The sequence below is a fragment of the Vicia villosa genome, linkage group LG1 (assembly GCF_029867415.1).
Source record: "Vicia villosa cultivar HV-30 ecotype Madison, WI linkage group LG1, Vvil1.0, whole genome shotgun sequence".
NCBI lineage: Eukaryota > Viridiplantae > Streptophyta > Magnoliopsida > Fabales > Fabaceae > Vicia > Vicia villosa.
Window position 1 is genome coordinate 128,554,392 of NC_081180.1, and position 25,265 is coordinate 128,579,656.

At 33.0% G+C, this 25,265-nt stretch overlaps 2 protein-coding genes across 4 annotated transcripts; both read left to right on the forward strand.

Annotated features, from left to right (window-relative positions):
- The first annotated feature begins 62 nt into the window (after nt 1–62).
- LOC131644172 (histone-lysine N-methyltransferase SUVR4-like) lies at nt 63–15,831 on the forward strand. 3 transcript variants are annotated; one of them, XM_058914595.1, is made up of 11 exons: nt 63–393; nt 531–612; nt 1,167–1,222; nt 2,411–2,784; nt 2,939–3,383; nt 3,537–4,111; nt 6,594–6,859; nt 10,608–10,674; nt 11,327–11,377; nt 12,673–12,766; nt 15,394–15,831. In XM_058914595.1, the coding sequence occupies exons 4-11, from the start codon at nt 2,554–2,556 to the stop codon at nt 15,441–15,443; spliced, it is 1,779 nt and encodes a 592-aa protein (XP_058770578.1). In that variant the 5' UTR covers nt 63–393; nt 531–612; nt 1,167–1,222; nt 2,411–2,553; the 3' UTR covers nt 15,444–15,831. The 3 variants fall into 3 exon arrangements, with proteins under 3 accessions (XP_058770578.1, XP_058770579.1, XP_058770577.1); XM_058914596.1 differs by having other exon boundaries at nt 63–389; nt 2,379–2,784; XM_058914594.1 differs by having other exon boundaries at nt 63–389.
- A 5,941-nt stretch (nt 15,832–21,772) lies between these two features.
- On the forward strand, nt 21,773–24,870 carry LOC131616670 (protein PHR1-LIKE 1-like). Its single transcript, XM_058888068.1, has 8 exons — nt 21,773–21,925; nt 22,207–22,649; nt 22,794–23,028; nt 23,109–23,185; nt 23,285–23,324; nt 23,599–23,653; nt 24,050–24,119; nt 24,253–24,870. Exons 2-8 carry the CDS (start codon nt 22,251–22,253, stop codon nt 24,532–24,534), a joined length of 1,158 nt encoding a protein of 385 aa, XP_058744051.1. The 5' UTR covers nt 21,773–21,925; nt 22,207–22,250; the 3' UTR covers nt 24,535–24,870.
- Nucleotides 24,871–25,265: the final 395 nt, after the last annotated feature.

Below are 25,265 nucleotides of genomic sequence, written 5' to 3' on the forward strand. Positions count from 1 at the left end.
TAGAGAATAAAAAAGACAAATTTATCTCATGTACTATATAACCATAAACTGGACCCAATATCAAACCCGCGACTCTCCGACTCCCCTGACTAAATACACCAACGCAGTCGCACAGCACACCTTTTTTCACTGATTTTTGGGAGCAAAACGGGATACACATTCTTACTCTTTTTTCAGGGTTTACGATTCTTGAACTCGTTCTTCGTCTCCACTACTACTGCTATTCCCTTTTCGCTCCGATTTTTACACGCCACGTTCAGGTTCCGTGTGTTTCAAGGGAAGCTTCATTCTTCGCTGTTAGATCGATCAATCACGTTTCCGTCATTTTATTCTTGATATTCGTTTTTCATTCTTCCATTCAAATTACTTCTTCATCAGAGCTACTGCATGTATGTATGTGAAATCGATTTTGTGTTTTTTTAAATTTATTTGTATTTTGACGATTGTGCTTGCATGGAGGGTTTTGGTTCCGAGACAATGACAATGTCAATTGGAATGAAAATTTAACCTACGTTTTTTCGTTTGTGTAGGATTCAGTTCAGTGGCTCAGCGTGATTTTGGTTTTGTCTCCGTTTGCTGAATGCTTATTCACTGGAAGAGTACTAATTCACAGTAAGTCTTCGTTATAATGTGCCACTCTTTCATCACATTAGTTATATTTTAATGTTCCCAAAGCAAAATGAGGTGAAAGGGGCCTGTTCAACGACTATAATACACATTACTTATTTATCGCTGTGGAATGTTTGGATTGACTTATTGGACATTTATCTATATCTATTGGTATTGGTGGTATCGTTTGTTTGGATTGACTTATTTAAACTTGTTTAACGGTATCGGCATGATCATTTGTGAGATTGTTTGGAAAAGTTGATGGAAACAAACTATGACACTTGTTTCAACTTTTTTAAAAGCTCTTTGTGATAGGTTATGAAAACATCTTATAACTTTTTTTTATAGCTTATACATAAACCCTTACTCTCTTTGGTTACTATTAAATTTAAAATAGACTTTTTTTTATCTTGTTGATTAACTAATATATCTGGTTTGTATAATAATAAAGGGCTTATGTATTGCTTTCCCGAGATTGGATTCCAAATTTTAAAAGCCTTGTAATGTTCACTGCTGTATATCTCACTTTGGCGCCACTCTTTCCTGTTTTGATGCAGAACAGAAGTTTGTTTTTCTAAAGGAGCAAAAAGCTAATCAAGTTTTCCTTCTCCGGGTAAATTAAATGCATTATTGTAGGAGCCTATGCATTTTTGGTATATTAATTATTGAGCATAATAATGAACCTTAGAAAGTAGCACAGCAGCTTAGAACTCGTTTTGTTACTCTTAGGTTGCGGGTTCGAGTCATCAACTCCAATTTTTCTATTTTTATTGTTTTATTTCATTAAAAAAATGCCAATTCAAGGACTTGATCCAAGGCACACTAGATTTAACCTTATATACCACTATACTAACATATGGTTATGATATTAAATTGAAACATTTTATGTATGTATTTCATCAAAATGCATAGTGACCCCTTTAAAGTGAACACTGCACAGGTATGAGTTTATATTTTCTTGAATTGTAGTGGGTTAAGCTGTCAAGGCTTATAACTTAAACTAGGCGAATAAAACTTAACTCAGGTCCATCATACAAAGACAACAAGATAGAAAAAGAAATCAGCATATTATCTATGCAGGGTTGATGAAATGTAGGGATACTAAAGATTATCATGGCTTTGTTTAATTTGTAGTTGACTTCATCTAGTGAAATAATGCTTTGGTTGTTGCTAATGCTGTTAATTACATCTTTATTTGCACTTTTAGAACAATCTCACTTTAAAAGACTGTTTTCTCAAAAACTGACATTCGTAAGAAGATTTTAAACATTGGAATGTAAGCAATCAAAACATAAGCATAGTTTCGTTTTAATAGTATTCCAACTGCTCCAAATTTTTAGCAAAACCTTAAAGCAAAGATACTGAAAAAGGCCCCTCTAAGTTAACTCTTCACATTTGTCAGTAGTTTCCTTGGTAGGCAATCAGGTAAGTAGGAAGGACTGCTATAAAACCCTTACCACAACTTCTAGCATACCCTTGCATTGAAATTTGATGGCCTTTTCTTCTCCTAAACTGTTATTTAACAATGAAAAATTTCTATTCTAAAAGTTGACAAACTTGTGATGTTTCAGTTCGCAAGTGTTGGATCAAGGTCTGTCAGTTTACTGTAATAACACCTTAAGTTTGCACTATATAGAATATGGAGAAAGACGTCTCTTTGATGTTTTCCTTTATTTTATTATTCTTCTGTAAAGTTCTCTTGAAATATACTGATAGTACTGTATTTGTTCTACAATAACTTTCTGTTTAATCCACTGACCCTCTTTTAGGCATTGCTATGATTTCATTTTGCGATTTGCAGGAAAAAGATTAACCATTGTGACTTATAAAGTTCAAATTGATAGCAAGGATTGGTAAAAGGCCATTTGGAGTAGCAAAACGTCTTGGCATACGAGTAGCTGTTGTGATAGTGTAGAATTGTGCAAAATTACTTTTGGAACTATCATGACTACTGATCCAAGGGCTACTAAGGGCTATGATGCTTCGAATGACTCAAGGGCTATTAAGGCCTATGATGCTATGAAGGATTTAGGAATCTCTAAGGAAGATGTGAAACCAGTGCTGAGAAATTTGCTTAAAGTGTTCGATAAAAATTGGGAGCTTATTGAAGATGACAACTATCGGGCTCTTATAGATGCGTACTTTGAGTCAAAGGAAGAGTCAAAGGAAGATAAGGTTTCTTGAACATCCTTTGCTAGTTTTTATATATATAAACAAACATTGATTTCATCAAAGTGTTTTGTATGTCTTTACTTGCTAATTTTCTGTCCTTATAATAACTTGTATTGTTAGTTTGTTTCCTGACTCATTGTTATTTTCGTTCTAAAAGCCAGAAGAACACAAGAGAAAAGTTCCACTCAATTCTCACGATGGGGAAAGACCAAAACAGAAACTTCACTTGGCAGATAGGGACAACAGTGTTCCATCAGCTGCCAACTCAAGAGAAGTGGTGCTTGTAGAAGACAATGACATACCTGTCAAGACTCTTAAACAGAAATGTATAAAATCATTTCAAACTTCATCATCACACAAACTTCTATCACAGAGAAGATTGAGTGACGATGAAAGGATATCAAGCTTACCTTCCATGGCTGCTAGAGGTCAAAAAAGTTATCCTGGGGCAGCTTCATCTGCAGGGCTTTATTCAGAGGAATCTAGCCATCCTTCTATTCTGATGAAAAATATGTCAAGTGATCACCATCAGAAGAAGATTACAACATCAGGAACTGAGAAGCCTAAGTTTCGTGCTGGAGCTTCTTCTACGAGTTACAATGGTAATTATGACAGACTTTCTAATTGATTGTCTTTTACTATTTTCCTTTTGTTGTCTGATGTCTTAAAAAAAGCATGTATTGTTATAAACCTGAACTTAGTTTGAAGTTTCTTGATATGTATGCTGCTTTGTGAATTTCTTTGATTTTCACTAGGCTCACTTGGCGCTTCAAATGGAAATCTTTCTGTCAAATCCCTATCAAAGGGGTCAAGACAAGCTCTTGTTGAAGATAAAAAGAAATTCTTTCGATATGTCGATGACATAACAAAAGGTTCTGAAAATGTTAAAGTTTCATTATTAGATGAAACTGAAAGTGAGGAGTTTCCGAAATTCAATTATATCCCGTCTAATATAATCTATCAGTGTGCCAATGTCAATATTTCACTAGCTCGGATTGCGGATGAGGGTTGCTGTACTAATTGTTCTGGCGACTGTCTTTCCTTATCATTTCCTTGTGCTTGCTCTCAAGAAACTGGTGGAGAGTTTGCTTACTCTTCGAATGGTTTATTAAAAGAAAAGTTTCTCGCAGATTGCATAAATGAACCCCAAGCTCATCATTATGTGTATTGTAAAGAATGCCCAATTGAGAGGTCTAAGAACGAGAGTAAACCTGAACCATGCAGGGGACATCTGGTTAGGAAGTTTATAAAGGAGTGCTGGAGGAAATGTGGATGTGACATGCAGTGTGGAAATCGGGTAGTACAACGAGGTTTAAGCCGGAAATTGCAGGTAAACTTTTCTCTGAATGACTTGCAATTTATTTGATGATAATTTTATTTACTTATGAAGCGCCGACACGCCATTCGGAAGGCGTGTCGCTGCGTCGGACACGTGTCGGACACGGATACTCGTACGACACGTGTACGACACGTTTTTGCAGTGTCCAACGAAAAAAAATAATTTAATTGCAGCGGGCACGGATACGACACCTTGTTTCAAATAAAGGACACACCTAACTCGGAAAATTTTAGATTTTTTTTTATAAAAAAATACCCAACTCAATAATTATCATATTTTTATTTATAAAAATAATAGAGTTTTTTTACTTTTCATATTTCGCTTCTCCACTATAAAAATAAGTAAATAACACATGATTCCTTTTTTTTTTTTTTTTCCTTATTCCACGATTTATAGGATAGTTTTATCAATATGGAGTGACTATGATATGATTTGTATTATTTTGTTTTGGTGGATTTATGTTTTTATTTTTGTTGATTGAAAGTACTAAGTTTAAATATATATAAATTTTGCTTCTCGTTTTAAACTCTTTATAAACTGTGCTCATACATTGCATTATTATATTAATATATAAAATATATATAGCCGTGTCCGTGTCCTATATTTTCTATATTAGCGAAGTCCTCGTGTCCGTATCCGTGTCCCGTGTCCGTGTCCGAGTTCGGGCTTCATAAAGTAATACTTTGTTATGGTCAGTAGATGAAGTTAAGGCAGGTGAGATTTGCAATATGTTTAGTCAAGGATTTGTGTCTTTGATCCACTATTTCTTTAAAACTATTCTCTGAAGTCTGAATACTTTTACAACTTGTTTGTTGAAATATTTATTTACTTTTGTTAGTTTTATTTTGTTATGGTTATTAGATGAAGTCTTCATTTAATTTTGTGGTGACAAAAAATGATTTAGATTAAAAGTGAGTTGAATTTAAAGTGATTTATGCTTAGAAATGACAATGTTCATGATATTTTTGCCCTTGTGTTGCAAATGGTCCTAACTGTTACAGCACTAGGAGATATAAGTAGCTACTTTTTCTTTTTGTTATGGTTTTATACTCTATCACATAAGCTTTTCTTGGTACAAAACCTTCACTATTTTTTATTGTTATGCTGTGTACTTTAATGGTTGGTAAATAGGGGCTAACATTTTAAAATTTTGAAGTTTTCTAGTGAGTATTAGTGACCATTATACAACTTTCTTTGAAGGATTCAAACACAGTATTTTAAAGTTGCAAATTAGGTTCTTACCTCTAGATAACTTTTTTCTCAATGACAAATGGTTAGTAGTGAATTGTTAGTATATTAAAAGTTTAAACAATACCCATGTCAATAATAGTCATCATTGAAGCATATAAGAGTATACAAACTTTATTAAAAAAAAAGAGTACAAAACCTTTGCTATGCATATACACAATTATCAATTTGCAGTTTGCACTGTGCAGAATTCTACAGCCTATACCAAGTACTAACTAGTTTTGCATTTATGGATTAAGGGTTCAAGATTTAACAACAAAAGCTAAGGATTCAGTGATGCTAGTTAAGAGTTTTATCCCGAAAATTGAAGTTCAACATTGATAAATGATAATCGATTCCTTGGCTACTAGCATTTGTCTTCCTGTCGAATGTTTATGTGTCAAATAATCTCCTTACTTTCAGATCTTGACAAGGTGATTGAAACTAGTAATGAACACTTTGTCATTTGAAACTGTAATGAACAAAATGGCGTGTAAAATATGCTTAGTGGTTTGGACATGTAAAGAGAAGACATGTAGATTGTGTTGTAAGGAGAGTAGTTCAGATGGAGAGGAGTCAAACAACTAGAGGGAGAGGAAACCTAAAAAAATATAAGAGAAACTATTAAAAAAGATCTCGAGATTAACAAATTGGATAGAAACATGATTTTGGATAGAACATTATGACAAAATTTAATCCATGTAGCCAACCCACTTTATACCAAATTTATACTATGAGTTTACCACAACACTCTCTAATATTTCCATTTCTAATTCTATATCCTCTATTCTTACCATACACTCAACACAACATTCTCATTTCTACTAAACTTCTTTTATTTTGGTATTTGTTTTTTACCGCCAACATTCCATGTTGTCCGATAAAATTTTCCTTACTATTTGAATGGTATTTTAATGTGACAAACACCTTCAAAGTCCTCATCTATTTCAACCACTCAATTTGAATTCGATAGTTTATGTCTCATTTTATTTCTCATCGTTTTGGAGTGAAAAAAATCATATACCTGTCAGAAAACCAAACTTCTAGATTAAAATTAAAAAGTTAAGTTTATGGAATCATATTGTAGTACCAAACTCCTGTATGTTTTTAGGGTCACTGCATTACTTTGGTTCTATTAGTGTGGCAACAGTCAATTCACTCATCTTGCTGCAATTGGCAACATTTTATTTGATAAATCAAATTTATTGTGTTTTTTCTATGATTGACACGTTATGTTATTTATCAGGTGTTCTTGACTGATCAGGGAAAGGGCTGGGGCGTTAGAAGCTTAGAAGATTTGCCCAAGGGAAGCTTTGTATGTGAATACGCCGGAGAAATTCTAACTAACACAGAATTATATGATAGGATTGTAATGAGTACCGGCAATGACAGACATACATATCCTGTAACGCTTGATGCGGACTGGGGCTCAGAAGTGGGACTAAAGGATGAGGAAGCATTATGCTTGGATGCAACACATAATGGGAATGTTGCAAGATTCATCAATCACAGGTGATTTTCAAAATTCAATAGAATACTTCTCGTTGACTAAATTGAATAACCTCAAACACTTTTTCTTTAAGGTTATATTTTGCAATGCTGTTTTTTAGTATACTTTATGTTTTCCTACCTCCATTATTAAATATAAGACCTCGTAAAATAAATTACAGGAATTAATAAAGTTAATTAAAGTATTAAGTTTATTGACTATTTTGTATAATTTTACAAACTTATTCTTATGAAAAAAATTATTTTATGTGTGTTTTTGGTTCTTATTTTAGAAGAGTCAAAAACAATTGCATGAATATATTCAAACATAAATTATTTTACTTTCCACTCAGAATTAAGTAGAATAAAAATAAAATTTTATGAATACAGCATCAAACGTAATTAAGAATATGCATGTTATAGAAATATAATTAGAGTATATGAATAAAAAAATTGTTGAAGCACTATGAAATTCAAGAGTCTTGTAAAAAATGGACAAAGAAAAAATTTAAGAGATAGTTCTATGTTTCCTTTCTAAAGACCCATTTTAATGATGGGACATGTGGTTCTATGAATAATTCCCTGAGAAGTTAGGAAGTAAGTGAGAGGTTTAAATTCACCAACAGCATCAGTTTGGACAGCCTTTATTTTGAGATTAAGTCGTAGCTCAACAAGAGCTTTGAATTGAACAAAAGTTGTGAGCGTATGGGACTTTAGTTTTAGGGGATAACCCATTTGTACCGGGAGGAATTAACTTGCCAACCCCTTTTTTATATCTGGCATCCCCCATATTTTTTTAATCTAATTTTACGTTTGTTAAAAAATGTTGAGATACAAAGAATTTTCGGTATACCGGAAATTTGAAATTTTTGGTACATACCAGTTTTTTCTTATTTTATGGTATCACAGTTTTTTTTTTTTTTGCAAAAAATACCGGAAATTTCAGTTAAAAGAAAATTTCCGGTATATCATACCGGAAATTTTAGTTAATTTGAAATTTCCGGTATCACAGTTTTTTTTTTTTGTAAAAAATATCGGAAATTTCGAAAATCCGGTAATTTTTTTAAAATTTTCAGTACACCCCCCAAATTTCCGGTAGAAACGAAACTTTTTGAAAATTAGTAAATTTAAGCAAGGGTATAATGGTAAAAACATAGCTTTGGGGGGTGGCAGGTTTAATTTTAAGGGTGACAAGTTAAATTCTCTTGTACCTGCTATAAGCACCAACACAGGTGAGGAAATAAGTGTATCTACAGGAAGAGTGACAGGAGATTGCTGTAATGCTTACCCATACAACAAGCATTACAACAATCATTTAAGCTTTTATTAGGAATGTGTATATTACAGGGTTGAAGTACATGCTTTAAAGTCTTATGACTAGGATGCCCTAATTTTTGGTGCCATATTTGGTACAAGCTGGAACTAGATGAATGAGGACTAACATTATTACAACTGATAAGTAAAGCTAGACTAGGTCCTTTCTAAGATAAAGTGAGCTTGTGTCTTGATGTTGGCTTTGTGACCCTGAGGACTTGAGAGGAGGATGGTTGAGGAGAGATATCAAATTTGTAAAGGCCATCACTATCAAGTGAGCCACTCAGCAACACCTTAGAGGTTGCCTGACATTTGACAAAACAAGTGTTAGCATGAAATTCAAAAAAGACTAAGTTATCTTTAGCAAACTGACTGGCACTCACAAGATTCTTAGTAATTGAAGGTACTAAGAGAAGATTGTTCAGTTTAAGAGATGTATTATGGCATATATTGGAAGTAAAATTCATAGAACCGAGAGGTAATATCCAAACCTTGTCCATTTCCCACATGGACTTGACCAAAACCAGAGAGAAATAGAACCCATGAGATTTGAGGTATCAAGGGTGACATGGTGAGTTGCTCCAGAAACAGGGTACCAGACCTGATTGTAGAATGGAGAGTAGTCAGTGCCAGCAACTAAAGCTTGAGGCCATGGCGCTGTGTATTGAGATTTGAGACTGCATAGAGGGGTTTACAGGCCTGGGTGAGAAGAAAGAGTTAGAATTAGGCGCCCTGTATCCAGGTTGTGTCCACACCTTGGACTGATGATGCATACCAAGATTTCCATAGGCTGGAGGTATACCATAAGGATCTTGTGTGCGGGCGATAGTAACAGTAGCTAGCATCATGTCCAGGTTTCTAACAAATCTGGCACTGAACAAAGTTCCTATTTCCACTGCGTGCACCACAACCTCTGAACCGGCCACCACGATTATCTCTACTACGTCCACCAAAACCATATGTAGGCATGTTAAACTGGTTTGGATCATTCATTTCAGAAGTTTGAGGGGTTTGAGGTTGTGGAACTCCTTGAGTTAGGTTCACAGACACAACTTCAATGACTTCTTTGTTAGTCTTCTAAATACGTGCTTCTTGAGTAAGAAGTAGGGACTCAAGTTCATCAAGAGAAACGTAATCAGGTCGTGAATTACGTTTTAGGAACTCGAGCTAGAAACAATTTTAGGAACTCGAGCTAGAAACTCAGCATTGGACCGCGTGCCTTAAGAAAGCAATCGCAACTCAGACCTCAATTGTCTTGAACGCGTTTTCACCTGGATGTGACAGTATGAGTGAATCTCCTCCCATACTTGCCACAAGTTGCGAAGCAAAATGAATCCCGAGAGGAGTGAACCAGAGATGGTCGATAACAACCACGTGCAGCGCAAAGCATTTTGTTCCTCCCACGCGACATAGTTAGGGTTTTCAGAAACAGCTTCCTGATCAGCACTGGAGAGGAAGTGTTCAGGTATTTGAGGTGCAACGATGTGTTTCACCATTTTCGTACCTCGAAGCACACCTTTGACCTGTTGCTTCCATTGGCAATAGTTAGAATCATCCAATTTCACAGAAATTTTCTGTTTGAAGGTTGTATTAGCAACAGCGGAAACTGCATCGCTTCGCTTGCTGTGGAAGTGTGCGATGCAGAGGACGTAGCCCTTGATGCCAGAAACAGGTGCAAAGAATCAAAGAAGCTCTATGATACCATTTTAGAATCTGCTAATCACATAGAGAATAAAGGAAGAAGAAAAAGAAAAGAGAGAGACAGAAGAGAGAAAGAGAGAGAATAACAGAAATTGTGAAATGAATGTTATTTCGGATATACATATCCGAATTATACATAATCATAAACATATTTTGTTTTAGCATAATCATAGTCAGTACCATAGAAATATGAAAAAAATTAAATCGGTAAAAATAAACAGCGGTAAAATGTTGAATAAATATATTATAAAGATGTATCAAGAAATTCAGTTATAAAATATAATCATTAACTATTTTTATGGGCTTAGTTTAATTTGATTAATATATGAACTTTTTATAAGTTAATTTATATAATTCATAGTAGTTTATTATATTCTTTCTTAATTTATGATTGTTTCTTTTTGTTTGTTTTGTTTATGTCAAAATCTAACATGGAACAACATTTTCTCTTTCTACTTTTCTTTTATTGATATATTTTGTTTTCTCTTAAGAGTAAATATGCACAGAAAAAATATTCAACTAAAATTTGTAGTGAATTTTAGATTTTCCTTTAATTTATTGATAGTTATCTTTAAATTCTCATTATATTATATGTATCTTCTATTGTGTTTTATTATATATATATCTTATTGCATAATATTTAATTTAATTCACTTGTTTTAGTTTATAATATATGTTAATTAATGGTTATTTTTGGAGTTCTTTTGTATTATATTATGGTATATTTATTATAAGTTGATTTTTTTTTTTTTTTCAGATGTAACGATGCAAATCTAATAGATATTCCTGTTGAAGTGGAGACACCTGACCGTCACTATTATCATGTGAGAATTTATATTTATAAATATCAAAATTTTGTTTATCTATAAAGATATAAGTAAATATTGTGGTTGAAGATTAACTTTAAAATAATAAATTACACTCATTTAACTTAACTACCTCTTCTTAATCCAGCTCAACCACCTCTATATATTTATAGAATAAATAAAGAATTTTATTTTTAAATTATCATTAATAAATATAGTAGGCAAAATTAAGGCTGCATTTTTTAAGTCTTACTATTATTAAGGATGAATTTTTTAAGTCTACTTTTTTTTTTTTCAAGTTGGTCCGTGATATTAAATTCTATTTGCACTCTTAGCCTCTAATATATACTCATTTTATATTGTTGTTTTTTATATTATATTTTATTATTATGTCAGTGCCTTTTGTTCTATAATAAATGAACAATATTGAGGGACTCGTTTATTATGCTTCACACCAAAGATAAATTACTTCAGAATTAGGACTAGTGAATTTAAACCCTTGTTTTTGATTTAGAGTTTAATCTCCGTTAACAGAATTATTTTTTATTTTCTCATAATGTGTTAATTAAAACAAATTGTTGATGGTTATTTTTCTATTAAATAAATGGAGGATTATGAAAATTAAATGTTTGATGATGGTATTATAGCTTGTTTTGATCTTTGTATGCAGCTTGCCCTCTTTACAAAAAGAAATGTGAGTGCATACGAGGAGTTGACATGGGTAAGTAGATTAAACAATTCTGAGACCTTTTCTTTATTTGTTTTTAAAAAATAATAGAGTAGTTAGAATTATGAATTTTTTCAAATTAAAATAAATTTTTCAAAAGTATTTGTCGATATTTTAAAAATTGGACTGATCACCAAATCGATGACGATATTGAATTACTGGTTCATTGGTCAAACTATTGGATCATCGATCAAACTGCATGACTAAATCATATTAAACCGAATAAGTTGAAGAATGAAAAAGAAATTCTAAGAGATAAAACATACTATTTTTTTTAAAAAGCTAAAATAAATCTTTAAGATAAAGAGGCTAAAAAAAGATTAACATAGACTTTTTTAGTGAATTGATGAAAATGAATAATGTGGAGCAATTTATATGGTTTATTGGACCATCAAATCTGATTTGGGAAGTAATTTTGACATCAGGTGATTCTAGTCATTTCCGTTTCAATTACGGAATATTCTTTTAATTTTTATATTTCATCTATATAATAGATTAAATATATTAATCATTCATTAAGTATAAAAAATATATATTTTTTATTTTTGAGAAAGTATTGTCATCCATCTACGTTCCAATCTGAAGGTGTTTGTAAGCCCCTTCTTTCTCATGTTTGTGGCTACTTCTATAATAAACTATCGTAGGTTTATTTTCCACGTAACAATTGATTGATAAGTTACCTAATAGTTTATGACTGATGATTGATAGCTTATACTAGCTTATAGTTGATGATTGATAATTTATACTAGCTTATAGCTAATGATTGATAGCTTATAATTTATAGCTGATGATTTAACAATTTGGTAAAATTAGTCGATAAATATAAAATGTCATAAAAAATATTAATACATAATTATTTTATTTTAAATTAAAATAATTTATAAAAGATACAAATAGATTTTTGTTAAAGTAATAAAGATAAAAAAGCAAGAAAAAAATGAAAAAAATATAAATTATAAACTAAAACGTTATTTATAATAACGTCTGAAAAATAAAATATAAGTTAGCAAAATAAGTTATAAATTCGTGATGAAAAGACTATTATTATCAAATAAATCTTATAAATTATAAGCTCAAAAATGTATCTAACCGAACATAGCGCCTAAAGCACATTTGGCCCAATTCATCCTCTACATTCCTCTCAGTATAAATGTCCCAAAAGATTAAAAAATGAAATCATGCCAATCCACTGCTTGATATGTACAGTAAAACTGTCATAGAAATGACATACATTCATCTGATGTTTATTTGAAATCACCTGAGATCAAGATGCGACCAATTGTTTGCAGGATTATGGAATTGACTTTGATGATCATACCCATCCTATCAAAGCATTTAAATGCTGTTGTGGAAGCCCTCTCTGCCGTGATAAGAAACAAAAAGGTCAGATTCATAATTTGTTCTTGCTCGTGCTATATCTTGTTTTACTGATTTTTTCTTTGAAGTTGAATAATGTTTACGTCACACTCTTAAATGTATTCTTTTTATTTAATTACAATTTTCGTTTATATATTATATTAAATATTTTTAATTATTTTTTTAAAATTTAAACAGTTTTAGTTTTTTTAATTTTTTTTTTAAAGATTATAAATGTATTTATTTTTAAATAACATGTAATTAACTAGTAACAAAAGCACGGGTTCTGGTCTGGTACACGCATTTGTTTACTTAACATATTTATTTTAAATAGAATGTTAAAAAAGAAAATAAATATTTAAATCAATAATAAATTTTTTTCGTATATAAAAAAATATTTAAATCAATTTAGATTTTTTTTCTATACAATTATTGGATCATAAATGTTTGGTTCATATATACTCCCTTTCATATAGAATATTTAGATCAATAATAAACGTTTTCCCGTATACAAATATTATTTATATTTAGGTATCATTTACAAAAATATCTGGATCAATGGTAATTTTCGTATATAATAATATTTAGATCATTAATAAAAATTTTTCCCGTATACCATTTTTGAATCAAAATTTTATGAATCATAAATACCATTTTTCGTATATAAATATATTTAGATTAATAATAATTTTTTTTCCGTATATAAATATTATTTATGTTTAAGTATCATTTACAAAACTAATTGGATTAATAGTAAATTTTGGTATATAAAAATATCAATAATAAATTTTCGTATATAAAAATCTTTAGATCAATAATAGATTTTTTTCCGTATACTTTTTATGGATCATAAATATTTAGATCCTAAATACTATTTTTTTATATATAAATATTTAGATCAATAGTAGATTTTTAGGGTTCTACAAATATTTTTTAAATTTCATTCTCACATTTTTTTATTGAAAATTTACGACATGTCTATTTTTTATCTTTAAAATTTTACTAAGGTTTTTATATGATGGTTTGACACGTTATTTAAAAAAACATATTATTTATTTTAAATACAAAAATACGAGAGTATGTTTAGATTGATGATATAGAATAAAATGAAATAGTAGATAATGAGATTCCATTATTTGAATTTTTAAATAATGGATGAAGTGAAATGGAACATGATGAAGTCCATTCTATCTAATTCTCTATTTTTTGTTCTATTTGATTTGGGGTTGTATAAAATGGAATGAGATATTTTTAATAAAATATCCAAACAATGGAGTGAGATATATATTTTATTTTGTCGTGCTCCATTCCACTCTACTATGTTCCATTCCGCTCTACTTCATCCTACTTCGTTATATTTTATTCCGATCTACTTTATTTCACTCAATTATGTATCATCAATCCAAATATAGCCTAAGAGGGAGACTATAACTATTTGAATTTGAAATAGATGCCCTAATTTCGTAAATGAGGTAAAATAGAATGATCAAATCAAACCTATAATGAAACCTATATTTTTTAACACGTTTATTTTATTGATTAAAACTAATGTGTTTGATTTAAAATAATTAATTGATCTTGAATTAATTTAGATTGAGTTAAAGATAAATTATTTATGTATGGATATAAAATATATTCATTATATAAAAAAAATTGAATAGTAAAATTCAGTATAAAAATCTCATTTCAAATTAAAAATTACATATTTCGGCTTCAAATTTAATCACATATATATAGACTTAATTAGTTTTATTTTAGAAAAACTCAATTAGTTTTATTTTAGAAGAAGCAAATTCAAAATCAATTCTATATTTTTAATACCCTATAGAAATGCCCTCTCTTTTTTAATTTCCATATAGTGTCTAGTGTACCTCTAATTGTTCGATGCAAGAGAGACCTTCGTCTTGAACATTTTGTAAGTGGTGAAAAAAGTTGATTTTGATAGAGTTGAGTTTGGTAGAATTGATTTTGATAGAATTGAGTTTAGCATAATTGATTTGTGTTTAGATACTTTTATGTAAAAGTGAGTGGAACAACAAATTTCACCGTAAAAATCATGTTTAAACTCATAAGTTACAAATTATAGTTTCTAGTAGAATTAATTTTGGATGAGGAATCAATTCTACTTTAGAAGAATCAAACACCTCAAAATCACTACATAATCAATTCTATATCTTTAGAATTGGTTTTGACTCTTTCAAAAGTTAAACCAAACATGCTATAAGTGTATGATTGGTTTTGCGGTGAGGAGGATTGATTATGAGTTAATCGATTCTGGTTTAAAGTGAATTGGATGTAAAGTTATTTATCTGTGTGGATATATTTATGTAAAAGTGAGTAGAACAATAATTTTCTGTGTAAAACTCACGTTTCAAGTAGAATCAACACTGGAGTCATAATTATTTCTACTTTAGAATAACCAATCACTTCAAAATCATTTCAGGATCAATTCTATATTTCTAGAACTACTTTTGCCTCTTTCAAAATCTAAACCAAACAATAATATATGTCTTTTGCAAAGTGGAAGCTTACTCATGCTTTCTTTGCCCTTAATAATTCTATTCTATCTTCCGAGTTGTTCATTCTCTTTACTTCCAAACTCAAATAAAGGATAAAAAAATTTGTTACTCATATTTTCTGTTATGTTTTTGCAGGAACTAGATCAGCAAAGACTAAAAAACTCAAGCATACGAATGCACATTGATAGAATAGTTGAGATTTTACAGTCCGCGTTGGATTTAGCAGAACAATTTAGACTTCACAACTTGACGAATTTGGATTCAAATCTCAACTGAAAGAGGTATCTGCATTTGATGTTCGACGATATATTGCAGAATATGTTTGATCATCATCAGTAGAGAGAATCCCTGGACAACAAACTATTGAAGTTTTTTTTGTTAAATTTTCCTTTTTGGTTGGAAAATGCTTGCAATAGATTTTCAAGTGATTTATTTTTGGTGCTGTCTCGGTACATAGCAGCCACATAGCAGGAACTTTTATGAATTTTATGATAGATATTCTTGAATAGTTCCAGTTTTTGGAGCAACATCATTTTGTTGCAAATATTGAACATACAAAATAATAATGGTTAAAAGAACGTATTTTGTTTAAAAATTCTTTTGTTTTTCTTTCATAGGATTTTTATTGATTGACGAATTATGTGTTTGGATTGACGGTGGACAGAATTGATTATAGCAGAATTGAGTTTAGTCGAATTGATTTTAACAAAATTGAGTTATGTTTGAATATATTTATGTGAAAGTGAATTGAACAATAAATTTCACTAGAAAAATCACTCAGAATCAATTCTAGAGTCAGAAATTACAAATCATACATCTCAAAATCACTCAGAATCAATTTTACACCTTTAAAATTGATTCTGGAAGTTCCAAAAACTAATTAAGACATACTAGAAAATGCTTAATATCTATTTATTCTCTTAATTTGTAAGTGAGACTAAATAGATAATAGTTTAGTAAACTATATTCTAATAATTAGACTTTATTAATTGGTTAGTGAGATTACTGAATTGATATTTAGATTAAGTGAATTGATGCTTATTAAAAAAAAAAGATTAAGTGAATTGATTATTCAAAATTGAGGGTAATAGTAAATGGATTTAATGGGCAGATAGATTCCAACTAGTATGTTATATATTGAAAATGGGATGGGAGATAATCCCCTTTGATTACAACAATGGCAACACTTCAGGGGATGCCTACCTCCCAATGTCATGACTTGAAGAAAAAGATTTACATGTACAAGAAATAAGATTATTTGTCCCTGAATCCAATTTGCTCACTGCTGTCCAGCCTCTCATGATGACTGGTTGTTCGGGTGACAACATCGTTGATAATGAAACTTTCTCATTGCTAGAAATTATCTTAGGAATAGAAGCAATCACATATTGGCTCAATATGTCAAATTGAGATATTGATTCCACCAGCTATTTCTGTTACCAAAATCCTTTGTTTTTTTTTTTACTTTTATTGGTTTTCCAAGAAATCTTGACTCTTGTTCATCTCTTGGATTTATCTATGTCTTTCTCACTTCTGGTTCTTTGCTTTTTCACTTGAGATGTCAGTGGTTCTTGCTTCTCTTCGTTTTCAAGAAGTTGCTCCTCCTTGTTGGAGCTTCCACTTGAGGGCTATGGACTCACATTTAAGGGAATTTAAGGGAAAGTGTTGAGAATAATGCAAGTGTGAGTATGGGGAAAATAGTCCCACATTGGATATGAATGTGGTAACTTGAATATTTATAAGTGGGAGAACATACTCACCTATCACCTTAAGGTTTTAGGTGGAAAATTGGTGTGTCTTCTAAAAAGGTGTGTTGCTTAGAAAAAAATACCAAAAATAACAATGCTCTTCGCTCGATTCTCCCACGATTGTTGCGCTAACACTCTTTTGAATTATTTAATTACAAGAAATACTTTATTTCACTAAGACGATTAAAGTATGACCAATCTTTGAGTTTTGCTACTATTTCTTATTATGTTGTTGTTGAAGATGTATTTTGAGCATGTGTAATACATATATTCGAGAAATTATATGTTTATCTTTTATAAATAAAGAGTCAGGATTTTAGGATGTTACACGCCCGACCAAGAAAGAGTCTCACCGGTGTCAGGACGAATTTGACCGAGGTGTGTAGGGATAGTATGACAAGTACTCCCCTTTGACCGTTTCTCGGGAGAAGTTCTATCAGGATTGTTCCAACACCAAATTTCGGAAGGGGCGAGTCTAAAACCCTTACCCTGTCTGAGAAACATCTCGCACTGATAAATCGAAGTAGTGCAGCTTCCATAAGAGTCACTGCCACAACATTGACGATTGCATTTAACTAAAGGATGCCATCAAAGGGAATATTAGGAATGTTCAACCGACCAAATACATCAAGCGGACAAAAAAGACAGAGAGGAGTCTCTTAAACATAAATCCCCCTCGCAGACTGCAGATGTCGGAACAACAGTGGAAGTAGATGGGCCAATAAGGGAATATGCTCGTACATAACTACCATCACTAGTGGCGCGTCCGGGAAAATCTCCCCCCTAAGGAGACTACATAGAGAAAGATTATTGAAATGATAGTTGTCTACATAAAGGATGCAAGCACTTCGACAATAGTTCCTGATCGACCCATGTTAGGGTTCTGGGACTTGGAGAGACTTGGAGAAGGTCGGAGGCATCCCCAACGAAATTTTCACTAGTAATCACTACCACAGTTGGGCAATTTGATGTCTCCCAGACCCTCGTCAATGGTAGCTCCTATGACATTATATACTCGGAGTTGTTCAAGAAGATGGGCCTCGATAGAGACAACTTATGGCTATATGAAGGCTCTGATCTATAGGAATTCAATGGAACAACTACCTATTGATGAGGATATATGGAGCTTATGGTCGCCATAGGCGATGGGAAAGACGTCCAGATGGTCAATTCATAATTACTTGGTGTCCCTTACTAGGGCGTCTATAGCTGTATCCTAGGAAGGCCTTTGGCAGCTACGCTAGACGTTGTAGCTTCGTCGATGCATCTAAAGCTGAAGTATCACAATCTCTAGGTAAAACTGGCCACCTTCAACGCCGAACTCGAGGGGAAAAAATAATTTACCAAGCTCTCTAGAAAGATCAAAGAGAATGCGTGGCAATGGTATCAATGTAGCCTCCCTCACTGAAAAACTCAATAGGATGTACATTCCTTCTCCAAAAAATGGCTAGATCTGCAGAGGCTAGCCAAAGGAATAAGAAAAGCTAGCCCACCTGATTATGTTTTCTCTGTCCCATTTATATTAAATATTGTGATTGTATAAATGTTTGCCGTGAAAATTGGTAAACAAGCGTTAGTCTTCCAAAAACAAGAATCTTTGGTTACTCACAGGATTAACTATATTGATCCTATGGCATGTGCTTTAAATTTCAAATTTTATTCTTGATGATGAAGAACACTTCGACTACATTCATGTTCTTATTGAAAAGTTTGTTTGATCTACATGATTCTTTAAAGTAATGTTATAAACTTGAAAAGAAAATAAAGTAAAAGCAATTGAAGATAAATTGCAAGAATGTAAATCTTGAAATAACAAGTTACATAAAACTGTAAAAAGAATGTAAAATGGTGTTTACACGCACATTCTCAAATGACTCGTTTTTCAACACGCGGATACTTTGAGTTTTTTGGTGAGATTTTGTACACAAATGAACACACGAATCCTAAATGCTAAGACTCTTATATTTACTACTTCAAAATAACTATTTTCAACGGTCTCTCGATCAGGGCATGTCACGTTTCACTTGGCATGCCTTTATTTCTCCCTAGAGCTCCGCGCATCCTATGATAAAAACGGATAAGGACAAAAGGTAGGTATATATTTGTTCAAACTCTACTTCCCTATCAAACACATCTCTTCGTCGAACCAACCATAAAACTTAGAAAATATTTCTAAGTCCAAGTCCAACACTTTCTCCTATCAGATGCGTCTTCGACAGGTTTTCTGAAAACACATTATTTCGTCAAAAACTCATAATATCCTTAGCAGATATTTTCTTTCCCTAATAATCATGGAGTCGAAAACTCAAGCTAACAATAACCGACATCCTTATGTGTGGAATATTTAGCGATCATGAATGAAATACTACATTATCTAAAATATTTGTTTTTTCAACATATTGACGGCGAGTCTGGGGTACGAACAACGAGATTGAATCCCGATATACCAAAATTCAGGGGTGCTACTAAAGACGCTTTGCACATCTGGCTACAATAATGAATTCTTACACATGCATAAAGAACACAACCAGAAACTAAGGGGGGCTGTCGGAGACGCTTTATACATTTGATTACAATAATCAATTCCCCACCGAAAGTCAGGGGTGCTGTCGGAGACACTTCAAAGTTCTTCTACATCAATCAATTACCCACCTAAAGTAGGGGTGTTGTCTGAGATGCTTTGTATATCTAACTATAGCAATCAATTACATGCAAGCGATAACAATACACCTCCTCTAGCAACTAGCCACTTCAAATGCCGCGATGGTTTGACCATACATTTATCCCTGATTGTATTTTAGTCTGGTGGGGGGAGGGGACTGACCTTTGGCCGAAAATGGCCCAATGACGTCCAATTAACTTCGAAGGAAGACCTTGTAAGTTTGCAAAGATCCTAAGCTATGCACTATAAGAATCCTACAAATGCACCTTAAACGTATAAAAAAGCTTCATTCCCTAAGTGACAATATATACACATATCTATTTATATTACAGGGTACTCTCAGGTAGGACACAAAAAATCAGAGGTCGACGTGTCTACTTCGGAATAGAAGCATTATTTCCATCTTTGACCACTCATTCCAGTCAAATTTTCTCCTTGGAGATAGTCAAAGGAAGTTGAAAATTCTCCACTTGATGCAAAGCATTCTCAAACGACTTCAAAACTTCCTTAAGGGTAGTTGTCGTACATTCAACCAATTGCTAAGTCACCTGGTTCTTCTTCGCCATGGTCTTCACCAAATGAGTTACCTTGTTCTTCTTCGCCGCGGTCTTCACCAGATGAGTCACCTGGTCAGAGTGAGGATTGTCAAAGATGTATAAGCTATTTCTATTAGCTGCAGGTACTTATCCTGCTGGAGCTTCAGGATGTGAACGTTCATTTTAAGCCGCTACTTCCTAGTGATTGCCATTAACAAGAGCCAAAACGATGAAAGCACGCCATACATGTCGAGTTAGAGTTGCTAATTCTTCATCCAGAGCATGTCTGAAAATATTAGGCAAGTAAGAGTAGTTGTCGTTCAAAGGAGGGTTTCATCGACTTCCGGCAGAATGGGAGCTAGACCTCGTCAGGAGCAGACTAGCATTCAAACCTAAGATACTCGGTAAAGTCGGTAAGGTCTCCAAAGCAACGTCATTTCCGTTCAAATGTATTCCCCACCTTATACGCCATAGTTGTATTTCATTCTTCATATAATATGATCATAGTTATTGGTAAAACAAATACGTCACCAGCAGGTAGCTTAAAAATAAAAGAGCTTGAAGTTTCTAGAAATTACTAAAATTGACCTTTCTATCTTCCCAGAATGGACATTTATAGCAATCCAAATTCAATAAGGCGTTGCAAGCGTTTCTTTTCAACCTCCCCCACAGGGGTACCTGCCTCATCAAAACGATCTTCGTCCTTGTATACATACATGTTGTTCCCATCATAAAGTGACTCTCAGTCCAGTATTTAGGAAACAACTCAACACATCTCCCCCACTCAGCCTCAACAACGCAAACATCGCATGCGCCTCTGGGTAAGTGAGAGTGACCAGAAAGAAACGGTCTTCGAAAGGTTCCAGCTTCGGAACAAGCCCGAAGCCGCGCATAATCAGCTCCAAAGAAACTAACCCAATGCTACGTCCCGAGCCACGAGACTACAACGACAATTAAAGAGATCAACTAACAGGGTTACATAAGGCTTTCCTTTCAGATACTCACGTCAATACTGGCTTGAGTCTTACAGTGATAACCTTGCAAGTCCCCTACTCCACTGCATATGAAGCTTTGATTTCCTATCACCACCGCTTCTCATCTCATCTTTGATTCTTGAGCCAAAAAATATGATAATTTATCCTTGCATAAAAATTATAATGAATTCATTAAAAATTAAATATTATATTAAATTAATAATATTTATAATAATTTTATTTTAAAATATTATGATTTAAATTAAATAAATGTTACCATTTGTTAAATTTTAGAAAATCACAACAAAACTCCAATGAACAAACACTAAATTGAAACCAAATTATGATTTCATGTTTCTTATGTCATCCAACCCAAAAATTTGTTTACTCAAAACACATTTGACCATTAATAATAATTTAAGAATTATATCATTAATTTTATATTTAATACAGCTAATTGAATTTCAAAATAAAAAAAGTAGAGTCAACAATTTAGAAAAACATTTGAAGATACATCTGAATCCGACGGCGGAGGCGGAAAAAAACATAAATTCTCCATAAAACAGAATGATCCAAAGGGTCAAAATCAAAAGAAACATAAAGTGGGGTTAACCTCCTTTTCCTATACCTACGTCCTCTCGTTCCTCTTATAAGCCAAACCTCAATCCCCAATTCATATTATATATATTCTTAATTAATTAAACTTTCTGCCGCACCTTCTCTTCTTCTTCATTCTTCCATGTCAAGGTTCGTTCACTCTTCATATCATTCTCTCTCTAATTCAAATTCAATTCACTTTTGTTCTTTTCTTTCTGTTAGTTTCATTAGTTATATCATACACGATGATACGATACTTCACTTTATTAGGTTTTGTACGGTGATTGTGCAGTGAATTATGATTCCTGATTTGTGAATTTCAATTTTGCATTGATTCAACTCTCATGATTTTGATATTTTTGCCTGTTACCGAATATATTCCACTTGCAAAGCAAGCATTAGTTTACTACTATTTCTTTACTTGAAATCAGGTCATACGAAGTTGATTGATTGATTCACTTTGAAGCCTAAAGCTATGTCTTCGTCTTATCCGTCATCCTCGATGCGAGCGACGTCGATTAATTCCAACAACAGAACTGCCGGACACATGTTTTCGAACCCTGCTGAGCTTCTTGATAACATCTCGTTTTCGCCTGCTTCGGAAATGCATTCTATGCCGTTTCCTCAAGAAAGTGATGCTGTTTCCTGGGGGACGGAGCTGTTTGACGATATGCTTCTGTTTTCGGATAATGTTCCCGTCCAGAATGATCATGTGGGATACAGTGGTGGTTCGGATGTCTTGGGTGGGAATGCTAAACCGACGGAGTTTAAGGAGTGGGTTGATCAGTTGATGTCGGTTGATGATGATGATTCTCTTAATCCTAATTGGAATGAACTTCTCGGTGATAATAATATGGCAGAACCAATAGCAAAGGTTTGTATTTTAAAGCTGATATAATATAAGCATGCGTATGATTTGCTTTGGTGTGATTAGGTTTTTTTTCTTTATGAAAATTAATTCTTTGTTTTAGCCCCTAAGATGGTTAAATGTATAAATGTACCATTTTCTCTGATGCAGGAGAATCAATTTTCGCTGCAGGAGGCTCAAGTTTCGCTGCAGCAGTATGTACCATCTAATGAAGTTTCACTGCAGGAGAATCAAGTTTTAGTGCAGGAGAATCAAGTTTCACTGCAGCAGTATCTTCCTAATTCTTCTGGATCGACTACATCACAATCTAAGCCTAGAATGCGTTGGACTCCCGAACTTCACGAGGCCTTTGTGGAAGCAGTCAATCAGCTTGGTGGTAGTGAGAGTAAGTTCACTTCTTAATTTTGGACTTCTTGTTATTCTCATTGCAGATTTTCCTTGTTATCTCATGGTGTTTGTATGCAGAGGCTACGCCAAAGGGTGTCTTGAACCTGATGAAAGTTGAGGGCCTTACCATTTATCATGTGAAAAGCCACCTGCAGGTGCTTTTTTTTTTATTTATTTTTCCTTACTTTGGAACTCTTTTATAGGCGTGTGTTTTTGTCAAAGGTTTTAATGAATTTTTGTTCTTTTAATTTTAGAAATATAGAACTGCCAGATACAAACCGGAGGCATCAGAAGGTACGTGCAAGTCTATATGGAAATTTAATGTTCATATAAACCATATGGCTTTTTGTTTATATCTATGGTTTAGGGCTTCCTCAGTTTTTTCACCAGGTTCTGAACCCTGATCCCTTAATTCCCTTAACACCAGGATAGTCAAACCAGCTGTTATGTATTGTTGCATGATCTCTTTAGGGTTTAAATACACTTAATAATCCCATCGAGTTGCACCAATTTTATAGGATGAATCTGAGATTACTGGTATGAATGACATTTTCTTCACTATCTACAGGAATTCCAGAGAAGTTAACTTCAATCGAAGAAATGCCGCCTATAGACTTAAAAACGTGAGTTCCCTCCCCATCTTATCTAGAAATTATTTTTTTTGTATTGATTGACCTTTTTTTTGGTGACAATGACATCCCTAAATTGTATGCATTGAGCAGAGTGTAAATGTATAATGCTTCATTGATATTGATTGTAAAAGGACATATAAAATAAGATAATTTGTGTTGGCTAAAATTATTTATACTGTGGTCGGAGGGAGTATCATATATTTGAATTTATTATATAAACTATGACAAAGATATGACCTAAAAACTGATTCATACAGATCCAGTGTTTGCTACGGTATGATAACTGTTGTCCTCATTTCCAATATTTGAAGCTATTCCTATCACTTAAATTTCAATGAGATGAAATATTAATGTTTAGAAACATACTTTGGGTTGTCGGTTATGCAGGCCTAAGGGCATTACCGAAGCATTGCGGTTACAGATGGAACTCCAGAAGCGGCTTCATGAACAACTTGAGGTATATTTTAGTTGCTAAAGTTCATTGTCTTTAGTGAGCAATCTTTGGATGAAGGAGTGTTCTTTATCCCCATTTTTTGTAAGGAAGATGACAACGCGTTCTGTTATTATAACTAAAATTAATTATTACGCAGATTCAAAGAAATCTACAGATTCAAATTGAGAACCAAGGGAAGCATCTACAGATGATGTTTGAGCAACAGCTCAAGTCGGGCGAGCCTTCTGCTCCGTCATCTAGCGCCGCACTACCTTCTCCAGTTGAAAATTTAGAAAACTCAAATGAGGGTCATGAAAAGATTGGAGTCAACTGTAGCACTCCAGACACATGCGCGGAGCAAAAGGCAGATGATGCTAAAGTTACCGATGAACTTGACCAGTTATCCGCACCACCCACAAAACGAGCGAAGACTGACTAGTTGAGTAAAGAAGAATAAATTTAGACCTTGTGAAGGCATCTAGTGTTTCTGCTTTTACAGATAACATACTGGAATTTCCTTTTTGCTTTTGACCATGACTTACTTGATCAGTGATTTGGTTTTGGTTTCACGGTATCTATTTCTTGTCCTTGATTTAGTTTAGGGTATAACTTGCATTGGGAAACTTCACAGTATCTAGATATTTGTTGTATATTAATGGAATGTTTAGACACTGGAGCACCTAGAAACATTGTTGGCTCCCGAGATGTTTCAGCCATATTATTAGTGTTTAATAAGTTATGGGAGTTGCCATTTGCATTCCCTTTTTGCCGATTATTCTCTGCGTCTTTCCAATTTTATCGGATGTTTTTGAAGGGACCACAATCTCTCATAATCCATTTGGAAAGTAAATTTCTGAAATATCTCTTCATTCTTTTTCCCTTTCCTCTTCTTTGATCGCCTACTCGAGTATCCTGAGTTAGGATGGCAGTAACATAGCCATCTTTTAGATGAATGCAAATAAAGCTGTGTAGAGGAGAATGCATGAAGCCATGAAACAAAGCATGAGTTTTGGAAACAAAATCACATTCAATGAAGGGCTCTGCCAAGTCGGCACATATTTATGAATTATTGAAGTTAATTTTCAAATACAAGAACAAAGAAGATTCATTTGAGTTATTGAAGTTAATTTCGAAACTGTTGATGTGTTTTAGCTGTTAGCTTCTAGAACG

Coding starts and splice junctions, on each gene's coding strand:
- LOC131644172 (XM_058914595.1), top strand. CDS start 2,554: ATGACTACTGATCCAAGGGCTACTAAGGGCTATGATGCTTCGAATGAC. Junction 3,384..3,536: donor TTCTTCTACGAGTTACAATG/GTAATTATGACA, acceptor GATTTTCACTAG/GCTCACTTGGCGCTTCAAAT. Junction 6,860..10,607: donor GCAAGATTCATCAATCACAG/GTGATTTTCAAA, acceptor TTTTTTTTTCAG/ATGTAACGATGCAAATCTAA.
- LOC131616670 (XM_058888068.1), top strand. CDS start 22,251: ATGTCTTCGTCTTATCCGTCATCCTCGATGCGAGCGACGTCGATTAAT. Junction 23,654..24,049: donor CCGCCTATAGACTTAAAAAC/GTGAGTTCCCTC, acceptor TCGGTTATGCAG/GCCTAAGGGCATTACCGAAG. Junction 24,120..24,252: donor GGCTTCATGAACAACTTGAG/GTATATTTTAGT, acceptor ATTATTACGCAG/ATTCAAAGAAATCTACAGAT.